At 44.3% G+C, this 25798-nt stretch overlaps 2 protein-coding genes across 2 annotated transcripts in view; one reads left to right on the forward strand and one right to left on the reverse strand.

Moving 5' to 3' along the window:
• The window catches only part of LOC118362693 (FERM domain-containing protein 5-like), a 112577-nt gene that overhangs the window by 13104 nt on the left and 73675 nt on the right, over positions 1-25798 (reverse strand). Inside the window, exons 2-4 of the mRNA XM_052516887.1 lie at positions 12515-12619; positions 4116-4158; positions 3875-3953 (exon numbers count right to left, since the gene is read on the reverse strand). Of these exons, the coding sequence (XP_052372847.1) occupies positions 3875-3953; positions 4116-4158; positions 12515-12619 (227 nt within the window). The remainder of the gene's footprint in view (positions 1-3874; positions 3954-4115; positions 4159-12514; positions 12620-25798) is intronic.
• LOC118360873 (alpha-protein kinase 3-like) overlaps positions 1-25798 on the forward strand; it is a 135018-nt gene that overhangs the window by 5073 nt on the left and 104147 nt on the right. The window lies entirely within an intron of this gene.

Genomic DNA, 25798 nt, shown 5'->3' on the forward strand with positions numbered 1-25798 from the left:
ACCGCCCAACACAGAGGGGACTTCACCTTATCTGGCCCTTCTGTTAATTGGAACCTTTTATCTCTCAGGTTGAGGAGATAGTGAAGAATTCTCTCACTTTCACTGCTTCTACAAAGCAGGATGATGAAATAACTTTTCCACTTCTACTAGTTTGAGTCAAACAAACAGTCCCCTGGTTTCTACTGGGTCGTTCTAAACAGGATGACAAAACAACTGCACACGGAGAAGGCTTCCTCTTCAATTCAATGTCAAATAGGTTAGAATCCTGCTGGAAAGTAAACGGCACAATAGATAAAACTGTCGACAGGCAACTCCATGTGTCCAGGTGTGTTAAGACATGAGCGGAAAAGAGCCATTGTCAGGGATGTTTTGGTGCAGGAATATCAGCATTCAGCAGGTTTACCAGGTTAGCAGCATAAGCAATGTAGTGTCTCTATGCAACATAGGCCCTTTGCCCCACTAGGAGATGAAAGTAATGCAATAGAGGTTTAATTCTGTGACCCAAGCTTGTTTGCGTGATGAGTAGACTAACCTTGCCTGAGACCTGAACACGTAAAGTCAGATAAGTCACAACTCTATACTCTGCCTTCACATCTTCTCCTCCCTGCAGAGTGCTGCTGACTTCGCCTGGTGCAACATACTTTACCCTCTAGCTAATAAATATATGGAAAATCAGTCTGTGTCCCAAATGGCACCGTATCCCCTAACTAGTGGACTACTTTTGACCAGGGCTCTGACCAAAAGTAGTGCACTTTATAGAGAATAGGGGGCCATTTTGGATTCACACCAGGCTTTTAGTTCCCATCTCCCCATCATTAATAAATAACCCGGTCTAGTCTCATTCAGAACTTTCTCTGTTAACCACATCCTTACCCCCTACACTGCAGTAACATCCTCCTCTTCAAACAGAAGAGGAGGATGACTTATGATCTGAGTGGATCTGAGTGGATATGTGATGATTATCTTTCACCCTGGATCTGTCCTTTATGATTTCACATATCATCTGTGATTTATTTATGATTTGAGTTATAATTAACTCCTTGTGATCTACTGGTTTAATTGTAGTCTTCTGTGACAGACTGTTACTTGGCCAGCACACAAGAGATGTGGTTTTAGGTTTACAGATCAGTTTAGCTGTGGTCCATGGAGAGTCCTCCTTCAGTCTTCTGGTTGAGAATGTGATTGTTATTCAGGCTCTTGCAATTCATGTGAAAGTTTCATGCGAGATCAAGTTGCCTCAGACTGCAGCCCAAGAAAACGCACATTTCAGAATATCTTACCCAGCATTAATTTCACACACCAGTGGCTTATCTTCTCTAAGAGCAGATTTGATTTGATTTGAGCAGTAACGCAATAAATACCATTATTAATCATACAGCAAAATGTCATAAGTGTGTGTTTGTGTTTGTGTGTGTGTGTGTTTGTGTCTATGTGAGTGAGTGTGTGTGTGTCTCGTCTTTACAGAGGGTGCTGCTGGCAGCGTCACCAGATGGTGGAGGATTGGGAAGTGGTTCTCTCCCTTCCTAGCTCTGACTGGGGTTATGAGACAAGCAGTGGAAAGTGAAAGGGGCTAGATTGTATGATGACACCTGTCGTGACATTGTATTAGTTAATGTGACAACTGTTGTTCATCGAATGATTCAAGTTTCTAATTGCGTGATTAACTGAATCAAGCAATGATTAACTCATTAATCTAGGGCACCATGAGAAAACGAGTTTTTATTGAGTTTCTATTTCCCAAATTAACTCAAAGAATATCAGAATTTCGATTTTACAACAGCCGCTAATTAACCAGTTACCTCTACAATCTCATTCTGACCGTCGTATAGCCTGTGAATCTGCATGGACCCAGGTCTCACCAATGAGTTCGTACCACACCAATCTTAGTTGAATATTTATTTACTAAAAAGCTAAAATTATGATTAAAGATACACATAGACAAAACACATCATAGGCCATTGATTAGAACTTAGTATAACGGCCCAACACACTATGGCGCGTTACCCACGATGGGGATTTCAATAGAGAGAGAGAAAGAACGTACACAAGAGAAATATAAATTTGGGTGAATTTGTCAGCTTTGCTATTCTAACCCTAGGCTTGCCCCAAGCTGCCGCTCTTATGGGTCAGAATATAATGATGTAATTACGTGGGGATGATCTCCGAGGATTCTCTGTGTACGCCTTCAGCTGTTCGATGCCGCACTACTCCGGCACACCTCTCTGAGGGTCCTCCCAATGTCAGTGTCCTTTTTGGCTTAGGAGTCTGTTCCCTCACCCTTTGCTCTGGAAGGGGTCTTCTGAGGACATACAGCTCTGTAGCTCAGAGCTCACAGCATAGGAATGAAACCCTTTAGATACCACGATTCGATGGGAGATGGAGGCTAGGTGGTTCGACTTGAATTCACCCGCTTAGACACAGCTACTCATCCATAGCTTGGGTAGAAAAGGATTTCTTGTCCTCAAACTTGCGTTGCAATCTGGGTTCGTTGACTTTTTAGACCTTGCTGCAGCTGGGGTCACGTAGTCTTGTCGTAAATTCTATACTCACAGGTTTTATACCCTTGGGTCAGAAGTGGGCATAGCCGCCTTTAGGGCAATTCTCTGGGCGTACCAAGTTAATGAGGCAAGGTCTAGATTTGATTCAAATCCAATTTTAGACAACTAACTTAACATTTCATCTTCCCCAAAACATTCTCTTTGATTTGGATATTTTCCATACAACGTACAATGTATAAACATCAAACATATACTAGGAAAACGCTTCACATTACAATGTTTTCGAAATAACTTAATCTATTAACCTTTAATAACAAAACAAAAATGACATACATTTTCATATTCCATCTATCGTCATGACCACCATTGTGGCTGACGGAAACCATTTTTCCAAAGTCCCTTTATCTCATGTTTAATGTTCTGAGGCTGGTTCTCCATAGTAACAGGACAAAGGAATTTGTCTGTGGCCTGAGATTTACCAGGGGCATGAGGGGTCATAAAACACCCCACATCTTCATACCCCTAGATCTCTCCTCCTCTGTTGGGGTTGAGAGATAATCTGTAGGGTTGTGGTCTCCTGTAACCTGACCGGGTCAGGACAGTCATGACACACCCTATTGGCACCCTATTCCCTATATAGTGCACTACGTTTGACCAGGCTCTGGTCTTAGTGCACTACATAGGGAATAGGATGCCATTTGGACACAGACTAACTAGGTGAGGTGTGAGGAAGGCAGTCGTTCTGCCTCTTCCCTCCTCCTCCTCCCTCCTTCCTCCTCCCTCTTTCCTCCTCCCTCTTTCCTCCTCTACACCGTAGTTTGATCGTCAGAGATAGAGTACCACATTGTGCAGGCAGGGTGACCTGATAATGCAGCTTAAAGAAAGTGTTATCTGGTCTAATTCCTCCTACAAACGGATTCACTGTAGGGTTTTGATACCCCTAAAATCAGTGTGTGCTCACTTCTGTGCTCACTTCTTCATGCCTGTAGTCTACAGATATTCTAGATGTGTGTAAAATTCAGCATCAACATGAGAAGTTTCAATCAGATGAAAGAGAGGGAGTTATTGCCCACAGTTGGAAGAATCTAACGTAATTTGGACCATTTGGACCAAACCAATTCTTTCAATCTACTGCACCCACGGTAGGCAAAATCCACACTCTCTTTTCCTACCACCTATCCCTCCCTCCCTCCCTCCCTCCCTCCCTCCCTCCCTCCTCCCTCCCTCCCTCCCTCCCTCCCCCTCCCTCCCTCCCTCCCTCCCTCCCTCCCTCCCTCCCTCTAAGTTGGGTTGACAGCAGTGCATGGCTGGCAGCCTAGTCTCCTCTATTATAAGCCCACTCCATTCTGCCTGTCAGACTGTCTCTAGTCTCTTACCTTGTGATTTCCTCTTTCAGGGCAGCCGGGTCAGGAGGGTAAAACTTGACACGTAAACACATGGTGAATGGAGGCTGGGCTGGGGGGAGAGGTCACATGTTAGAACAGAGGCTTTTTCTAGTAGTTACTGTGACCTAACTAGTAGTAACTGCCAACGATTTAATCACCCAATCAAATTTGGAACTGAATATCATCATGCATACTTCAATCGTCATAAATGGTCATGCATTTATGTACTTACATTTCATTTGTTTGGCAATACATTTTGTAAACCCCAACCAGTGCTGAAAGATATAAATAAAACAAAGCAGTCAAAAACGGTGTTTTCTAGGCACTAAATACCTGACGGCTATCCCTCTGCCTCTACTCTAGACATTAGTGACAGACTACGTGGTCTGATTGCTCTGTAGTTGTGCATTCTGACCTGTTGTCTAGAGCTGGAGGACATTCTAGAACAGAACTCCACTGAGCATCCTAACGCTGTTTTCTCTCTACCTCACTGATGTTTATATTCTCTCTCTCTCTCTCCTCATCCTCCTCTCTCTCTCTCTCTCTCTCTCTCTCTCTCTCTCTCTCTCTCTCTCTCTCTCTCTCTCTCTCTCTCTCTCTCCTTCACATCCCCCCTCTCTCTCTTACCCAGTGACTCTTATAGAGATGAAAGCAAGGAAAGTGCTTTAGAGGAAGGACACTCAGAGAAACGCTTGTTGTCTGTCAGCTCATAACCATTTGGAGGTGAAAAAATATCTCTGGTGAGTTGAACAGATGTTATCTCAATTAATCTGTATGAATAAAGGTTGAATGAAAAATGGAATACATTAAATGAGTGGGGAAGACACTACACCTGTGATACTGGCCTAGTTTGTTGATGTTAATCATATCTCCCATACATCACCTGTCTCTCCCCTGGCCTCGAGGTTCTGCTCTGGAGAGGAGGGCTTGGTTGAGTGCTTCACTGATAGACTGTGACAGAGTTGTGTCTGTCAAAGCCTCATATACCCTCACTACAGTCCTTCTATCAAATCCTGAAACACTGCTCTAACTACCTGCCAATCTGAAAGGTGTATAGAAGAGACTGACAGTGAATATAGACTGGGTTAAGTACTCTGACTCTGACTGAGGAAGGCAGCAGTGGTGTGTATGTGTATGGATGCCAAGAGAAGCCAGGCTTCCCCAAAATATTGATAAATATATATATATTTTATATATAATATTATATATATATATTTAAATGGACTATTCTACTCCCTGTGTTTCATAAATTTCCTTCAATTTGCAAGGCTGAATGTATCTCACCGGAGAAAGCATCCGAGTGAGCGAAACAGCGCCCCCCTGTCTCTGTATGTGTAGGCCATCTATTTGATGCTGTCTGGTCAAAAAGAGTATGACATTGTTGCCGCCTGTAGCGTTGAATGCAATGGAAGCCAGCAAGCATTTGGCCTCCATTCATAAAAATGTACAAAATAATAGCCACTCAGCATTGAAATAAACTGAGTGAGCTCAACTGTAAATGATCCTGGTGCACCAACAAAAATGTGTCAAGGGAAGCCAGTTTGGATTTGGCTTCACTCCAATCACATCACGAGAGCAATACGTCATAGACAGAAATAACTTGAATTGTTGCAGCTCATGTTATTGTCCTCTGGTGGCTAGCTAGCTAAAAATGGGCCCTTTCCTAAATTATCCATGGATGGAGACAGGGATTTGGAGTTGTGGTTTTACTTAATTCTCTGTACTGGCCAATGATGGCGATTCTGATCCAACCATATATTCACATATGGTAACCTGATCTGAGAGAATGGAAGTGAAATGTGTAGCTAGGCTAATGTAGAAGGCTAATGTTAACTAGCTAACATTGCCCATGAAAGGAAGTTAGGCTCGTGAGAAAGCATTTTAGCCAGGTAGCCTAGGACAACAAAAAATAAAACATCTCATCAACATGAAAGAGAGGAGGATGGAATTGGCGTTTCTCTACAAGTAGGGTGAGTCAACATGTTTTCTCTACTTGCACGGATGCACACACACACGCACACACACACACACACACACACACACACACACACACACACACACACACACACACACACACACACACACACACACACACACACACACACACACACACACACACACACACACACACACACACACACACACACACACACACACACACACACACACACACACAGAGAGAGAGACACAGACACCCACACAGACACAGACACACACAGACACAGAGAGAGAAATCAGAACAGCCACATCATATTTAGCGTACGTTGATTGGACTCATTTGTGTTTGGTATATTTTAGTTGTCACTGTGTTAAACTAAGCATAGGTGATTTGATGATGGTGAAATGTTCAAATTGAAATGGTGCTGGATTAGTGGAGGCAGCTCCTGTTTTCTTTTGCGACTTGCGGTAACTGACTTGCCTAGTTTAATAAAGGTTAACCTTTTTGGGATAGGGGGCAGCATTTTCACTTTTGGATGAATAGCGTGCCCAGAGTTAACTGCCTCCAACTCAGTCCCAGATGCGAATATATCCATATTATTATTAGTATTGGATAGAAAACACTCTGAAGTTTCTAAAACTGTTTGAATGATGTATGTGAGTATAACAGAACTCATATGGCAGGAAAAATCCAACCAGGATGTGGGAAATCTGAGGTTTGTAGTTTTTCAAAGCTTGGCCTACCGAATACACAGTGTCTATGGGGTGAAGTTGCACTTCCTAAGGCTTCCACTAGATGTCAACCGTCTTTAGAAACTTGTTTCAGGCTTCTGCTACAAAGGAGGGGGGAATGGGAGCTGAATGAGTCATGGGTCTGGCAGAGTGTCTCAGGCTCGTGACGCGCGGTCCCGACAGAGATAGCTCTCGTTCCAGTGCTTTTCTCCAGACAATGGTATTCCCCGGTTGGAACCTTATTGATGATTTATGTTAAAAACATGCTAAAGATTGATTCCATACATCGTTTGACTTGTTTCTACGACCTGTAACAGAACTTTGAGTTTGTGTCTGGACGTAGTGCTCGCGCCTCATGAAAATTGATTACTGGGCTGAACACGCTAACAACAAGTGGCTATGATGGACTTTATGGACCATTATGGAACAAAAAAGTCATTTATTCTCGAACTGGGATTCCTGGGAGTGCATTCTGATGACAATCATCAAAGGTAAGTGAATATTTTATAATGTTATTTCTAACTTCTGTTGACTCCAACATGGCAGATATTTCTTTGGCTGGATGGGACTCTGAGCACCATACTCAGATTATGCTTTTTCCGTGAAGTTTTTTTGAAATCTGACACAGCGGTTGCATTAAGGAGAAGTCTATCTTTAATTCTGCGAATAACACTTGTATCTTTTATCAATGTTTATTATGAGTATTTCTGCAAAATCACCAGATATTTTGGAATAAAAACATTACTGCACGTAACGCTCTGAGATTTTTGGATATAAATATGCACATTATCGAACAAAACATATATGTATTGTGTAACATGATGTCCTATGAGTGTCATCTGATGAAGATCATCAAAAATGTCTGTGTGTTTTTTTGACTTGCTCTGACCTAACAAAATCATATGTTGTTTTTTCGCTGTAAAACCTTTTTGAAATTGGACACGATGGGTAGATTAATAAGAAGTTTATCTTTCATTTGTTTTACTGGACTTGATAATGTGTGAAAGTTACATATTTCAAAAAAATATATTTTTATTTAGCACCCTGCCTGAATGTTGTCGAGGGGTTCCGCTGGCGCAGTCCTTCTCAAATAGTGGGGGGCGCCCCCCAGGGGGGGCTCGGAGCGATGCCAGGGGGGGCGCGTGTGACCCCGGGGAACACGCAGGGAGTAGGGTTCTTTTGCACCGAACAAGAGCACACAGCACAGAGCAGGAGATATAAAGTGGAGATAACAAACCCTTAAGAGACACCATGGAAAAATATTTAACAGGGATGAAAAGAAAGGTCGGAGAGAAACGGAGATAATGATACAGCCGTAAGTCTCCCGAAAACTAAGACAAGGAAATATGACGAAGCGTATGTAGCGCTTGGCTTCACTGTGACTACGGTGGAAGACGAGGAAAGACCGGTATGTTTACTGTGTCTAAAAATGTTGGCAGCAGACAGCATGAAGCCAAATACATTAAGGCGTCACTTAAAGACATTACACCCCAATCACGCTGATAAGCCGCTTGAGTTTTTTTCAGCGAAAACGTATTGCCAACAATCGTCCCGCTTTGTGCATGCTACTTCAGTAAACCAGCGAGCACTGTTAGCATCATATAAGGTGGCGTACCAAATTGCTATAAATGACATTGCTAACAATCTTAAAGAACAGCTGATAGATAAACTCAAAGACAAACGTTTTGCCTTACAGTTCGATGAAGCAACTGACAGCAACAAAGACTGTTTGTTTATCGCTTATGTACGTTTTGACATGATAAACTCCCTGTGTGAGGATCTACTTTTTTGTAAATATGTCAGAGACAGAGCCATAGCTGAAGAGCTATTCAAAATGCTGGACTGCTTCCTGACTGAGAATGGGCTAAAGTGGGAGAACTGCATTGGTATTTGCAGTGATGGTGCACAGACCATGGCAGGGATGAGAAAAGGACTTTGGGCTCTCATCACGAAGGCCTCACCTAATGCTGAGCGGACACACTGTGTTATACACAGAGAAGCACAGGCATCAAGGCACCTTTCCTCTGAATGAAGTGAGGTTATGACTGACATTGTAGGTGTAGTCAATTTTATAAAGACAAGACCACTAGAAACAAGAGTCTTCTCTGCTATCTGTGAGGAGATGGGAGCTGAACATCAAGCTGTGCTGTTTCACAGTGAAGCTAGGTGGCTGTCACGAGGAAAAGTATTGTCCCGAGTTGTTGAGCTCAGAGAGCAGATAAGAATGTTTTCGGAGCAGGAGCACAAGTATGACCTCGCAGAAACATTTTGTGATGAGAACTTCCTGGCAAAACTGGCCTACCTGAGTGACATATTTGGAAAGCTAAATGAACTAAATCTACAGCTTCCTCAGGTCACAGGCAAGATCAGCTTTTTCACTCGAAAGCTTGCAATGTGGGGCAGGCGACTTGATGAAGGAAATACTGATTAATTCGAGAACCCGCATTAATTTGTTGACACTACTGACTATGATGCCACCTCAGTGATTCCATATATTAAGGATCATATTTCATCACTGATGGGATTCTTTAAAAAGTACTTCCCTGAAAACAGTTCCCAATATGACTGGGTGAGAGATCCTTTCAATGCACCAGCTTCAACTGGTTTCAGCTCTGCAGAGGAGGACCAGTTCATTGATATGACGTCTGACTCCACATTGAGACAGACACCGAGTGTAAAGAGGCAGTATCCACTCTTAGGGCAGAGGGCCATGGGCATTCTTCTTCCTTTTGCAACATCTTATCTTTGTGAAACTGGCTTCTCTGCTATTGCTGCACTGAAGACCAAGTACAGGTCCCAGCTAAACAGTGAGCAGGAGCTGAGAGTTGCAGTATCATCCTTCAAACCCCGCTTCGAAAAGCTGTGCTCTACAAAACGTGCTCATTGTAGCCATTAATCCTGACTTCCTCATTTTGATTTTTTTTAAATCAGCACAAATTGTTTTATTCATTTTTGTTTAATAGGTCAAAGTGTTTCATATATTGTGCTCCTGAGTTAATGTTGCTGATCAATTTTAATTAATTATTATTTATTGATTATATGACATTTTATTTTTCAGTATCAAATGGTCAAAAAATGTTTACAGTTTAAATAAGGTTTGAATGTTTTATTTTATGCAAATTGATGCACTTTAAGTCTTTTCTGTTAATAAAGTTATTCTTTGTTGTAAGTTGATCTATATTTCTTTCTTTTTTCTTTTTTGTTTTCTTAGATGTTAATAAGGATACAATGTTATGCAGAGGTGTACTTATAACAATTTAATAGACAAATGATACTATTTACAGTCGCAGCGGAGAGCTGTGGTGCGCAAAATGTTTACTTCTTCCTAGGGGGGGAATAACAGAAAATAATTGAGAAGCATTTCGCTAGTGGAACGCCTGCCCTAGAAAGGTTAAATACAATGTTTGTATATATATATATAAATACACTGTTCAAAAAAATAAAGGGAACACTTAAACAACACAATGTAACTTCAAGTCAATCACACTTCTGTGAAATCAAACTGTCCACTTAGGAAGCAACACTGATTGACAATACATTTCACATGCTGTTGTGCAATTGGAATAGACAACAGGTGGAAATTATAGGCAATTAGCAAGAAACACCCAATAAAGGAGTGGTTCTGCAGGTGGGGACCACAGACCACTTCTCAGTTCCTATGCTTCCTGGCTGATGTTTTGGTCACTTTTGAATGCTGGTGGTGCTTTCACTCTAGTGGTAGCATGAGACGGAGTCTACAACCCACAAAAGTGGCTCAGGTAGTGCAGCTCATCCAGGATGGCACATCAATCCGAGCTGTGGCAAGAAGGTTTGCTGTGTCTGTCAGCGTAGTGTCCAGAGCATGGAGGCGCTACCAGGAGACAGGCCAGTACATCAGGAGAAGTGGAGGAGGCCGTAGGAGGGCAACAACCCAGCAGCAGGACCGCTACCTCCGCCTTTGTGCAAGGAGGAGCAGGAGGAGCACTGCCAGAGCCCTGAAAAATGACCTCCAGCACGCCACAAATGTGCTTGTGTCTGCTCAAACGGTCAGAAACAGACTCCATGAGGGTGGTATGAGGGCCCAACGTCAACAGGTGGGGGTTGTGCTTACAGCCCAACACCGTGCAGGACGTTTTAAGTCGCTCTGGATAAGAGCGTCTGCTAAATGACTTAAATGTAAATGTAAATGTTTGGCATTTGCCAGAGAACACCAAGATTGGCAAATTCGCCACTGGTGCCCTGTGCTCTTCACAGATGAAAGCAGGTTCACACTGAGCACATGTGACAGACGTGACAGAGTCTGGAGACGCCGTGGAGAACGTTCTGCTGCCTGCAACATCCTCCAGCATGACCGGTTTGGCGGTGGGTCAGTCATGGTGTGGGATGGCATTTCTTTGGGGGCCGCACAGCCCTCCATGTGCTCGCCAGAGGTAGCCTGACTGCCATTAGGTACCGAGATGAGATCCTCAGACCCCTTGTGAGACCATATGCTGGTGCGGTTGGCCCTGGGTTCCTCCTAATGCAAGACAATGCTAGACCTCATGTGGCTGGAGTGTGTCAGCAGTTCCTGCAAGAGGAAGGCATTGATGCTATGGACTGGCCCGCCCGTTCCCCAGACCTGAATCCAATTGAGCACATCTGGGACATCATGTCTCGCTCCATCCACCAACCTGCACCACATACTGACCAGGAGTTGGCGGATGCTTTAGTCCAGGTCTGGGAGGAGATCCCCCAGGAGACCATCCGCCACCTCATCAGGAGCATGCCCAGGCGTTGTAGTGAGGTCATACAGGCATGTGGAGGACACACACACCACTGAGCCTTATTTTGACTTGTTTTAAGTACATTACATCAAAGTTGGATCAGCCTGTAGTGTGGTTTTCCACTTTAATTTTGAGTGTGACTCCAAATCCAGACCTCCATGGGTTGATAAATTTGATTTCCATTGTTAATTTTTGTGTGATGTTTTTGTTAGCACATTCAACTATGTAAAGAAAAAAAGTATTTAATAAGAATATTTCATTCATTCAGATCTAGGATGTGTTATTGTAGTGTTCCCTTTATTTTTTTGAGCAGTGTATATATATTTCACATTATTGCATCAGTTCCTCAACAACGTGATATGGACACTCGTGTTTAGAATAGATAATAATGTTTAGACTGATATAATTATATGTGTACTTGTAACTAATTAGTCTGTCAAGGTAGAATGATGCTTTATTACACATAAAGTACACCTGACAAAAGCATTTCCCACAGATCAGGGTGAGGGAATATGTTTCCAAATAAGGTCCAGTTCAATACTCACAGTAAGAAACACCCAACAGCTCCAATCAGAGTTCCTGTCCAATCTGTCTGTCTGACAACAGATGGCTGTCTTCTTCTGGTTAATTTATGAGCAGAAAGATGTGCTACCACTTTTCTCCATCACTCTGTAAATCCCCCTCCCTCCCATCAAATGTTTTTTCCTCACAACAACAACAACACTCGCATCTCTGAAAGTGTTGAGATAGAGACAGAAGAGGAACTGATTCTGATCGGCACAGAACCATTGTTCCTATGGGAATAGGATCAGTGTGTGTGAGCGCTCGTGGGTGTCACGTGTGGGTGTGCGTGTGTGTATCAGGCTGTGCAGACAAGAGAGTTAACACACAGTAATAACCTCAGGCTGTGACGCAGTAGAGTACGGGGTTGGGCTCTGCTGCAGGCACACATGAAAGAAGGAGAGAGAAGAGAGGGAGAAACTGTAGAAATAGCCTGCTCAGTGGTATGTGTGTGATGTCATGGGAAAGAGAGTGAGAGAAAGAAAGAATGAAAGAAAGAGAAAAAGAGAGTGGAGAGGGAGGAAAGGAGAGAGAGTATGAAAGTGGCAGCAAGGGAGAGGTAGTTAAGAGAGAAACAGTCAGAAAGAGAGAGCGATAGACAGACATAAACAGAGAGAGAGGGAGTTACCCCTCCTCCCTGTCTGTTGACACCACCCACCCTCTGTTTGTCTGGGTCCACATATCTGATGCCAAAGTAGTCCTTCTCCAGCAGGTTAAGGTGGTGACAGATGAGATCAAACAGGTACTGTCCCTTTGCATCGCGCTGTAACACATAAGAAAACACTACATGAATAACTCTGAGTAGAGACAAATACTGTCACCAATGTAGGGGTGACAGAGGTGACAACCAGTTAGAGGAGACACCAGGTAATGCATCTCGCTGTACAACCGTGAAAAACAACACTAGTTAGTAATGTAGGGGTGACAGTGGTTGGTAGCCAGGCAACGCCACAGACAGTGACTGACAAAGAGCGAAGGAGGAGAGGGGTGAAGACATGAACAGACACCATGTACAAAGATTTGGGGCTCAAAAGAAACAAGATTTCAATAACACCAGAACATGGTTAATATTTCACCAACCCTGGGGACATATCTGAGGAGAATAAAATATTAATATGCAGAAACAGCCATCTGTGATGTCTCGCTGAAACCTCTACTGCAGAGGAAAAGAGATGATGGAGAGAAGCAGTACGGACAGGTAGACAAGGTGGAAAATAGAGTAGAAGTGGAGCAATGTACACCTGGTGCAGACAGTGATGAGAAGGAAATGTAGAGAGTGAGAAATTCAATTGGCCCTTCAGTGTAGTGCTGTGAGTGGGAAATGGAATACTCCCTGCTGTGCAGTACAGTAAATGAGAAATGGAATGGAACCTGTAGTGCAGCGCATGACAAATGGAATAGTCCCACTTCTGTAGACTTTTCAAAGAGCGAGAAATGGAATATGCTCTACTGCTTGCTGCCTGCTCAAGCATAGGTGGTCACTGGGTGACTGGGCTCAGCCCCAGCCTGTCTGTTGATGTAATCAGTATCCACCTGAGCCCAGCCTGTCTGTTGATGTAATCAGTATCCACCTCAGCCCCAGCCTGTCTGTTGATGTAATCAGTATCCACCTCAGCCCCAGCCTGTCTGTTGATGTAATCAGTATCCACCTCAGCCCAGCCTGTCTGTTGATGTAATCAGTATCCACCTCAGCCTAGCCTGTCTGTTGATGTAATCAGTATCCACCTCAGCCCAGGCTGTCTGTTGATGTAATCAGTATCCACCTCAGCCCAGGCTGTCTGTTGATGTAATCAGTATCCACCTCAGCCCCAGCCTGTCTGTTGATGTAATCAGTATCCACCTCAGCCCAGATTGTCTGTTGATGTAATCAGTATCCACCTCATCCCCAGCCTGTCTGTTGATGTAATCAGTATCCACCTCAGCCCAGCCTGTCTGTTGATGTAATCAGTATCCACCTCAGCCCAGATTGTCTGTTGATGTAATCAGTATCTACCTCAGCCCAGCCTGTCTGTTGATGTAATCAGTATCCACCTCAGCCCAGATTGTCTGTTGATGTAATCAGTATCTACCTCAGCCCCAGCCTGTCTGTTGATGTAATCAGTATCTACCTCAGCCCAGCCTGTCTGTTGATGTAATCAGTATCCACCTCAGCCCAGATTGTCTGTTGATGTAATCAGTATCCACCTCAGCCCAGATTGTCTGTTGATGTAATCAGTATCTACCTCAGCCCAGCCTGTCTGTTGATGTAATCAGTATCCACCTCAGCCCAGATTGTCTGTTGATGTAATCAGTATCTACCTCAGCCCCAGCCTGTCTGTTGACGTAATCAGTATCCACCTCAGCCCAGATTGTCTGTTGATGTAATCAGTATCCACCTCAGCCCAGATTGTCTGTTGATGTAATCAGTATCCACCTCAGCCCAGATTGTCTGTTGATGTAATCAGTATCTACCTCAGCCCAGCCTGTCTGTTGATGTAATCAGTATCCACCTCAGCCCAGATTGTCTGTTGATGTAATCAGTATCTACCTCAGCCCCAGCCTGTCTGTTGATGTAATCAGTATCCACCTCAGCCCAGATTGTCTGTTGATGTAATCAGTATCCACCTCAGCCCAGATTGTCTGTTGATGTAATCAGTATCCACCTCAGCCCAGATTGTCTGTTGATGTAATCAGTATCTACCTCAGCCCAGCCTGTCTGTTGATGTAATCAGTATCCACCTCAGCCCAGATTGTCTGTTGATGTAATCAGTATCCACCTCAGCCCAGATTGTCTGTTGATGTAATCAGTATCCACCTCAGCCCAGATTGTCTGTTGATGTAATCAGTATCTACCTCAGCCCCAGCCTGTCTGTTGATGTAATCAGTATCCACCTCAGCCCAGATTGTCTGTTGATGTAATCAGTATCCACCTCAGCCCAGATTGTCTGTTGATGTAATCAGTATCCACCTCAGCCCAGATTGTCTGTTGATGTAATCAGTATCTACCTCAGCCCAGCCTGTCTGTTGATGTAATCAGTATCCACCTCAGCCCAGATTGTCTGTTGATGTAATCAGTATCCACCTCAGCCCAGATTGTCTGTTGATGTAATCAGTATCCACCTCAGCCCCAGCCTGTCTGTTGATGTAATCAATATCCACCTCAGCCCCAGCCTGTCTGTTGATGTAATCAGTATCCACCTCAGCCCCAGCCTGCCTGTTGATGTAATCAGTATCCACCTCAGCCCCAGCCCGTCTGTTGATGTAATCAGTATCCACCTCAGCACCAGCCTGTCTGTTGATGTAATCAGTATCCACCTCAGCCCCAGCCTGTCTGTTGATGTAATCAGTATCCACCTCAGCTCCAGCCTGTCTGTTGATGTAATCAGTATCCACCTCAGCCCCAGCCTGTCTGTTGATGTAATCAGTATCCACCTCAGCCCAGCCTGCCTGTTGATGTAATCAGTATCCTCCAGCCCCAGCCTGTCTGTTGATGTAATCAGTATCCACCTCAGCCCCAGCCTGTCTGTTGATGTAATCAGTATCCACCTCAGCCCAGCCAGTCTGATGATGTAATCAGTATCCACCTCAGCCCAGGCTGTCTGTCTGTTGATGTAATCAGTATCCACCTCAGCCCCAGCCTGTCTGTTGATGTAATCAGTATCCACCTCAGCCCCAGCCTGTCTGTTGATGTAATCAGTATCCACCTCAGCCCCAGCCTGTCTGTTGATGTAATCAGTATCCACCTCAGCCCCAGCCTGTCTGTTGATGTAATCAGTATCCACCTCAGCCCCAGCCTGTCTGTTGATGTAATCAGTATCCACCTCAGCCCAGCCTGTCTGTTGATGTAATCAGTATCCACCTCAGCCCAGCCTGTCTGTTGATGTAATCAGTATCTACCTCAGCCCCAGCCTGTCTGTTGATGTAATCAGTATCCACCTCAGCCCCAGCCTGTCTGTTGATGTAATCAGTATCCACCTCAGCCCAGATTGTCTGTTGATGTAATCAGTATCCACCTCAGCCCAGCCTGTCTGTTGATGTAATCAGTATCCACCTCAGCCCCAGCCTGTCTGATGATGTAATCAGTATCCACCTCAGCCCAGCCTGTCTGTTGATGTAATCAGTATCCACCTCAGCCCCAGCCTGTCTGTTGATGTAATCAGTATCTACCTCAGCCCCAGCCTGTCTGTTGATGTAATCAGTATCCACCTCAGCCCCAGCCTGTCTGATGATGTAATCAGTATCCACCTCAGCCCAGCCTGTCTGTTGATGTAATCAGTATCCACCTCAGCCCCAGCCTGTCTGTTGATGTAATCAGTATCTACCTCAGCCCAGCCTGTCTGTTGATGTAATCAGTATCCACCTCAGCCCCAGCCTGTCTGTTGATGTAATCAGTATCTACCTCAGCCCCAGCCTGTCTGTTGATGTAATCAGTATCCACCTCAGCCCCAGCCTGTCTGTTGATGTAATCAGTATCCACCTCAGCCCCAGCCTGTCTGTTGATGTAATCAGTATCCACCTCAGCCCCAGCCTGTCTGTTGATGTAATCAGTATCCACCTCAGCCCCAGCCTGTCTGATGATGTAATCAGTATCCACCTCAGCCCAGCCTGTCTGTTGATGTAATCAGTATCCACCTCAGCCCCAGCCTGTCTGTTGATGTAATCAGTATCTACCTCAGCCCCAGCCTGTCTGTTGATGTAATCAGTATCCACCTCAGCCCCAGCCTGTCTGTTGATGTAATCAGTATCCACCTCAGCCCCAGCCTGTCTGATGATGTAATCAGTATCCACCTCAGCCCCAGCCTGTCTGTTGATGTAATCAGTATCCACCTCAGCCCCAGCCTGTCTGTTGATGTAATCAGTATCCACCAGCCCCAGCCTGCCTGTTGATGTAATCAGTATCCACCTCAGCCCCAGCCTGTCTGTTGATGTAATCAGTATCCACCTCAGCCCCAGCCTGCCTGTTGATGTAATCAGTATCCACCTCAGCCCCAGCCTGCCTGTTGATGTAATCAGTATCCACCTCAGCCCCAGCCTGTCTGTTGATGTAATCAGTATCCACCTCAGCCCCAGCCTGTCTGATGATGTAATCAGTATCCACCTCAGCCCCAGCCTGTCTGTTGATGTAATCAGTATCCACCTCAGCCCCAGCCTGTCTGTTGATGTAATCAGTATCCACCTCAGCCCCAGCCTGTCTGTTGATGTAATCAGTATCCACCTCAGCCCCAGCCTGTCTGTTGATGTAATCAGTATCCACCTCAGCCCAGCCTGTCTGATGATGTAATGAGAATCCACCTCAGCCCCAGCCTGTCTGTTGACAATCACCCAGGTCCAGTAATATGAATCACCCAGGTCAAGGAATATGAATGGCCCAGGTCCAGTAATATGAATGACCCAGGTCCAGTAATATGAATGACCAAGTCTAGTAATATGAATGACCCAGGCCCAGTAATATGAATGACCCAGGTCCAGTAATATGAATGACCAAGTCTAGTAATATGAATGACCCAGGCCCAGTAATATGAATGACCCAGGTCCAGTAATATGAATGACCCAGGTCCAGTAATATGAATGACCAAGTCTAGTAATATGAATGACCCAGGCCCAGTAATATGAATGACCCAGGTACAGTAATATGAATGACCCAGGGACAGTAATATGAATGACCCAGGTCCAGTAATATGAATGACCCAGACCCAGTAATATGAATGAGCCAGGCCAAGGAATATGAATGACCCAGACCCAGTAATATGAATGACCCAAGTCCAGTTATACGAATGACCCAGGTCCAGTAATATGAATGACCCAGACCCAGTAATAGGAATGACCCAGACCCAGTAATATGAATGACCCAGACCCAGTAATATGAATGACCCAGGCCCAGTAATATGAATTACCCAGGCCAGGTCATTTGAATTACCCAGGCCCAGTCATATGAATGACCCAGGTCTAGTAATATGAATGACCCAAACCCAGTAATATGAATGACCCAGGCCCAGTAATAGGAATGACCCAGGCCCAGTCATATGAATGACCCAGGCCCATTAATATGAATGGCCCAGGCCCAGTAATATGAATTACCCAGACCCAGTAATATGAATGACCCAGACCCAGTAATATGAATGACCCAGGCCAAGGAATATGAATGACCCAGGTCTAGTAATATGAATGACCCAGGTCCAGTAATATGAATGACCCAGGTCCAGTAATATGAATGGCCCAGGTCCAGTAATATGAATGGTCCAGGCCAAGTAATATGAATGGCCCAGGTACAGTAATATGAATGGCCCAGTAATATGGTTGACCCAGGCCCAGTAATATGAATGGCCCAGTAATATGAATGGCCCAGTAATAAGAATGGCCCAGGTTACCACCATAAAACACATCAGCAGGGCTGAGGCTGGCATCTGGCAAAGCCCTAGGTGACTGTATGGCTCAGTGTTAGCGCTGAGGATGCATCCCAAATGGCGCCATATTCACTATATAGTGCACTACTTTTGCCAGAACCATATAGGGAATAGTGTGCTATTTGGTACGCAGACAGAATGTTCTGAATGTTAACGCTGGCTTGCACCACAGAAACCTCACCTTTTCCAGTCTCTCTATGGGATCGCACATCCACTGGCTACTGTCTCTGTCCAGTATGTCACCGTCACAGCAGCTATACCACACACACTGAGGACTATCCTCCATGACACGAAGCGCTGACTCGCACTCCCTTAAAATACAATCATCCTGCCGGTCTGAGAGTGGCAGGCAGACACAAACACCGCTCCACAGAAGCACATACAGAGACACTGCACCAACATATACACGCATATAGTACCTGCTTCCTATACTAAGCTACATAACTTATCTACAGCCTAAATGAGGCAGACAGCCTCTCTAATGAATCACAGTGTGTGTGTGTGATGTCATTTATGGCAACTGTGTTTACTGAAAGACAACAAAACACAGAGCCATTTATCACGACATGTCTGAACATTTAGGAATGAAATGAACTGGAACACAAACACAGGCTTTCATTCATTAGACTAATCCTAGGTTTTGTCCCAAATGGCTCCCTATTCCCTTTATTGTGCACTACTACTATACAGAGAAGATGGTGCCATTTTGGATGCACACAACAATCTCTGTCCCTCACCAGGAACAACAACACTTTACATATTTAGCAGACACTCTTATCAAGAGCAATTAGGGTTAAGTGCCTTGTTCAAGGGCAAATTTTTATATTTTTGACCTAGGGGATTCAAACCAGCAACCTTTCGGTCTAGTGCCTACACTCTTAACCACTAGGCTACCTGCCACCTATAGCTGTTACGACTTCTAGGAGTTGTGGGTTCGGAGTCAGGTGCAGAGGGTAAAGGACAACTGTATTTATTCCGGAGAAAAGTAGGTCACGCCAAAACACCAGGTGCATACAATGACCAGCCCAAAAACACCAGGTGCATACAATGACCAGCCCAAAAACACCAGGTGCATACAATGACCAGCCCAAAAACACCAGGCGCATACAATGACCAGCCCAAAAACACCAGGTGCATACAATGACCAGCCCAAAAACACCAGGTGCATACAATGACCAGCCCAAAAACACCAGGTGCATACAATGACCGGCCCAAAAACACCAGGCGCATACAATGACCAGCCCAAAAACACCAGGTGCATACAATGAGCCCAAAAACACCAGGTGCATACAATGACCAGCCCAAAAACACCAGGTGCATACAATGACCAGCCCAAAAACACCAGGGTGACCAGCCCAAAAACACCAGGCGCATACAATGACCAGCCCAAAAACACCAGGTGCATACAATGACCGGCCCAAAAACACCAGGTGCATACAATGACCAGCCCAAAAACACCAGGTGCATACAATGACCGGCCCAAAAACACCAGGTGCATACAATGACCAGCCCAAAAACACCAGGTGCATACAATGACCAGCCCAAAAACACCAGGTGCATACAATGACCGGCCCAAAAACACCAGGTGCATACAATGACCAGCCCAAAAACACCAGGCGCATACAATGACCAGCCCAAAAACACCAGGCGCATACAATGACCGGCCCAAAAACACCAGGCGCATACAATGACCAGCCCAAAAACACCAGGTGCATACAATGACCAGCCCAAAAACACCAGGTGCATACAATGACCGGCCCAAAAACACCAGGTGCATACAATGACCAGCCCAAAAACACCAGGTGCATACAATGACCAGCCCAAAAACACCAGGTGCATACAATGACCAGCCCAAAAACACCAGGTGCATACAATGACCAGCCCAAAAACACCAGGTGCATACAATGACCAGCCCAAAAACACCAGGTGCATACAATGACCAGCCCAAAAACACCAGGCGCATACAATGACCAGCCCAAAAACACCAGGTGCATACAATGACCAGCCCAAAAACACCAGGTGCATACAATGACCGGCCCAAAAACACCAGGTGCATACAATGACCAGCCCAAAAACACCAGGTGCATACAATGACCAGCCCAAAAACACCAGGTGCATACAATGACCAGCCCAAAAACACCAGGTGCATACAATGACCAGCCCAAAAACACCAGGTGCATACAATGACCAGCCCAAAAACACCAGGCGCATACAATGACCGGCCCAAAAACACCAGGTGCATACAATGACCAGCCCAAAAACACCAGGTGCATACAATGACCGGCCCAAAAACACCAGGTGCATACAATGACCAGCCCAAAAACACCAGGTGCATACAATGACCAGCCCAAAAACACCAGGTGCATACAATGACCAGCCCAAAAACACCAGGTGCATGCAATGACCGGCCCAAAAACACCAGGTGCATACAATGACCGGCCCAAAAACACCAGGTGCATACAATGACCGGCCCAAAAACACCAGGTGCATACAATGACCGGCCCAAAAACACCAGGTGCATACAATGACCAGCCCAAAAACACCAGGCGCATACAATGACCGGCCCAAAAACACCAGGTGCATACAATGACCGGCCCAAAAACAGGACACTATCAGTCCGGAGAAACACAGAAAATAACACATCCACAAAACGAACAGAGAAACAAGCCTGCACGAAAGCCGGTGGGCTTACTGAGTTTAAATAGCCCATAATCACAACCTAAACACAAAACAGGTGCAACTAATCAGACACAACTAAATGAAACATAAAAGGGGATCGGTGGCAGCTAGTAGGCCGGCGACGACGACCGCCGAGCACCGCCCAAACAGGAAGAGGCACCATCTTCGGCAGGATTCGTGACAATAGCACTTAGCAGTCACTAAGCAGCTTTACATACTGTATTATGGCTACATAAGCACCACTGTACATTGCAAGTGCATACAGCTGACCTCAACTTGTACTGAATGTATACTTTGCATATTGATGAGATAAATTAAACTTTAAAAAGTTGAGAGCAGCACCCCTGGAACAGAAACAGCAGTACTGAAGCAGGGCTGAAGACAATGACTGTTTATATAAGAGGACTGAAGCAGGGCTGAAGACAATGACTGTATATATTAGAGGACTGAAGCAGGGCTGAAGACAATGACTGTATATATTAGAGGACTGAAGCAGGGCTGAAGACAATGACTGTATATATTAGAGGACTGGAGCAGGGCTGAAGACAATGACTGTATATATTAAAGGACTGAAGCAGGGCTGAAGACAATGACTGTATATATTAGAGGACTGAAGCAGGGCTGAAGACAATGACTGTATATATTAGAGGACTGAAGCAGGGCTGAAGACAATGACTGTATATATTAGAGGACTGAAGCAGGGCTGAAGACAATGACTGTATATATTAGAGGACTGAAGCAGGGCTGAAGACAATGACTGTATATATTAGAGGACTGAAGCAGGGCTGAAGACAATGACTGTATATATTAGAGGACTGAAGCAGGGCTGAAGACAATGACTGTATATATTAAAGGACTGAAGCAGGGCTGAAGACAATGACTGTATATATTAGAGGACTGAAGCAGGGCTGAAGACAATGACTGTATATATTAGAAGACTGAAGCTAAAGCGTATTGATCCGATGCAAGGCAAAGCGGTCTCTGATGTCCCTATGGGAATACGCCCAGAGAAGAGCTACTCTGGAGGAACAAAAACTATGTAGAAAAACGCTGTATTGTACAATATAGATTTGTGGGGATTGTGGATATGTTATGTTAATGCAGAGTACCATGTTTTGGTACAGTATTCCACTGCTTTGCTCTACCACCTACCATCTACCACCTAACACCTACCATCTACTACCTACCATCTACCACCTAACACCTACCTACCATCGACCATCTACCTACATCATCATCTCCACTTTACTGTTGAGCATAGCAAACATGTTAATACAGAGAGGATGGGGTTATAGAAGGTTTAATGAGTGAGGTTCAATCAGAGATAATGGATGCATCTCATCTCAGAATGAACAAAGGAAAGCTACTGATGACTTCTTCATCTTCATTGTATAGTATGGATTTATTATGAGCTTCATTCAGTGTGTGTGTGTGTGTGTGTGTGTGTGTGTGTGTGTGTGTGTGTGTGTGTGTGTGTGTGTGTGTGTGTGTGTGTGTGTGTGTGTGTGTGTGTGTGTGTGTGTGTGTGTGTGTGTGTGTGTGTGTGTGTGTAGTGCAAGTCCCCCAACAGTATTTCTTATTTCTTCTCTACCACACTTTCTAATCTACAGAACACCATTACAGCCAGTGAATAACACCACCCACTTTCTAATCTACAGAACACCATTACTGTCAGTGAATAACACCACCCACTTTCTAATCTACAGAACACCATTACTGTCAGTGAATAACACCACCCACTTTCTAATCTACAGAACACCATTACTGTTAGTGAATAACACCACCCACTTTCTAATCTACAGAACACCATTACAGCCAGTGAATAACACCACCCACTTTCTAATCTACAGAACACCATTACTGTTAGTGAATAACACCACCCACTTTCTAATCTACAGAACACCATTACTGTCAGTGAATAACACCACCCACTTTCTAATCTACAGAACACCATTACTGTCAGTGAATAACACCACCCACTTTCTAATCTACAGAACACCATTACTGTCAGTGAATAACACCACCCACTTTCTAATCTACAGAACACCATTACTGTTAGTGAATAACACCACCCACTTTCTAATCTACAGAACACCATTACTGTCAGTGAATAACACCACCCACTTTCTAATCTACAGAACACCATTACTGTCAGTGAATAACACCACCCACTTTCTAATCTTCAGAACACCATTACTGTCAGTGAATAACACCACCCACTTTCTAATCTACAGAACACCATTACTGTCAGTGAATAACACCACCCACTTTCTAATCTACAGAACACCATTACTGTTAGTGAATAACACCACCCACTTTCTAATCTACAGAACACCATTACTGTCAGTGAATAACACCACCCACTTTCTAATCTACAGAACACCATTACTGTCAGTGAATAACACCACCCACTTTCTAATCTACAGAACACCATTACTGTCAGTGAATATCACCACCCACTTTCTAATCTACAGAACACCATTACTGTCAGTGAATAACACCACCCACTTTCTAATCTACAGAACACCATTACTGTCAGTGAATATCACCACCCACTTTCTAATCTACAGAACACCATTACTGTCAGTGAATAACACCACCCACTTTCTAATCTACAGAACACCATTACTGTCAGTGAATATCACCACCCACTTTCTAATCTACAGAACACCATTACTGTCAGTGAATAACACCACCCACTTTCTAATCTACAGAACACCATTACTGCCAGTGAATATCACCACCCACTTTCTAATCTACAGAACACCATTACTGTCAGTGAATATCACCACCCACTTTCTAATCTACAGAACACCATTACTGTCAGTGAATATCACCACCCACTTTCTAATCTACAGAACACCATTACTGTCAGTGAATAACACCATCCACTTTCTAATCTACAGAACACCATTACTGTCAGTGAATAACACCACCCATGTTCTAATCTACAGAACACCATTACTGCCAGTGAATAACACCACCCACTTTCTAATCTACAGAACACCATTACTGCCAGTGAATATCACCACCCACTTTCTAATCTACAGAACACCATTACTGTCAGTGAATAACACCATCCACTTTCTAATCTACAGAACACCATTACTGCCAGTGAATAACACCACCCACTTTCTAATCTACAGAACACCATTACTGCCAGTGAATAACACCACCCACTTTCTAATCTACAGAACACCATTACTGCAAGTGAATATGACCACCCACTTTCTAATCTACAGAACACCATTACTGCCAGTGAATACCACCACCCACTTTCTAATCTACAGAACACCATTACTGCCAGTGAATATCACCACCCACTTTCTAATCTACAGAACACCATTACTGTCAGTGAATAACACCACCCACTTTCTAATCTACAGAACACCATTACTGCCAGTGAATATCACCACCCACTTTCTAATCTACAGAACACCATTACTGTCAGTGAATAACACCACCCACTTTCTAATACAGAACACCTACAGATCACCACACTTTGTAATCTACAGAACACCATTACTGCCAGTGAATAACACCACCCACTTTCTAATCTACAGAACACCATTACTGCCAGTGAATAACACCACCCACTTTCTAATCTACAGAACACCATTACTGCCAGTGAATAACACCACCCACTTTCTAATCTACAGAACACCATTACTGCAAGTGAATATGACCACCCACTTTCTAATCTACAGAACACCATTACTGCCAGTGAATACCACCACCCACTTTCTAATCTACAGAACACCATTACTGCCAGTGAATACGACCACCCACTTTCTAATCTACAGAACACCATTACTGTCAGTGAAAAACACCACCCACTTTCTAATCTACAGAACACCATTACTGCCAGTGAATATCACCACCCACTTTCTAATCTACAGAACACCATTACTGCCAGTGAATAACACCACCCACTTTCTAATCTACAGAACACCATTACTGCCAGTGAATATCACCACCCACTTTGTAATCTACAGAACACCATTACTGTCAGTGAATAACACCACCCACTTTCTAATCTACAGAACACCATTACTGCCAGTGAATAACACCACCCACTTTCTAATCTACAGAACACCATTACTGCCAGTGAATATCACCACCCACTTTCTAATCTACAGAACACCATTACTGCCAGTGAATATCACCACCCACTTTCTAATCTACAGAACACCATTACTAACAGTGAATACGACCACCCCACTTTCTAATCTACAGAACACCATTACTGCCAGTGAATATCACCACCCACTTTCTAATCTACAGAACACCATTACTGTCAGTGAATATCACCACCCACTTTCTAATCTACAGAACACCATTACTGACAGTGAATACGACCACCCCACTTTCTAATCTACAGAACACCATTACTGCCAGTGAATATCACCACCCACTTTCTAGGAGTAATTGAGCGTCACTCCAGTAAATTCATCAGCTACTTTTTAATCACACTGGCTGGCCCTCTTAGCACTGTTAGAAAGTTTTCCTAATAGCCATCACACTCTAATTACCGACCATGAATAAGAGGCTTTCGCTTTAGGAATTAAACTGATGCAGACTTGGGTTCTAATACTATTAGAAATAATTTCAAATACTTAATCTGTGTTTGATTGAGCTTGACTGGAGTAATGCAACAATGCAAGAGCCCCAAACCATCAATCGCCACACATCTGGAACTCCAGCCAGGCTACATAAAACGCTAAAAGTATTTGAAAGGTTTCAAATACCATTTGAACCCCCGTTTAAGCTACAGTACTGTGTCTCCACGCAGAGGCCTTGACTTACTGGGGGAGAAAGAGAGAGGGGGCCCCTAACTCAGCTGGTCCTGGGGCTCTGTTCACAAACACAAACAGACCCCA

Source organism: Oncorhynchus keta, unplaced genomic scaffold, assembly GCF_023373465.1.
Source record: "Oncorhynchus keta strain PuntledgeMale-10-30-2019 unplaced genomic scaffold, Oket_V2 Un_scaffold_5444_pilon_pilon, whole genome shotgun sequence".
NCBI lineage: Eukaryota > Metazoa > Chordata > Actinopteri > Salmoniformes > Salmonidae > Oncorhynchus > Oncorhynchus keta.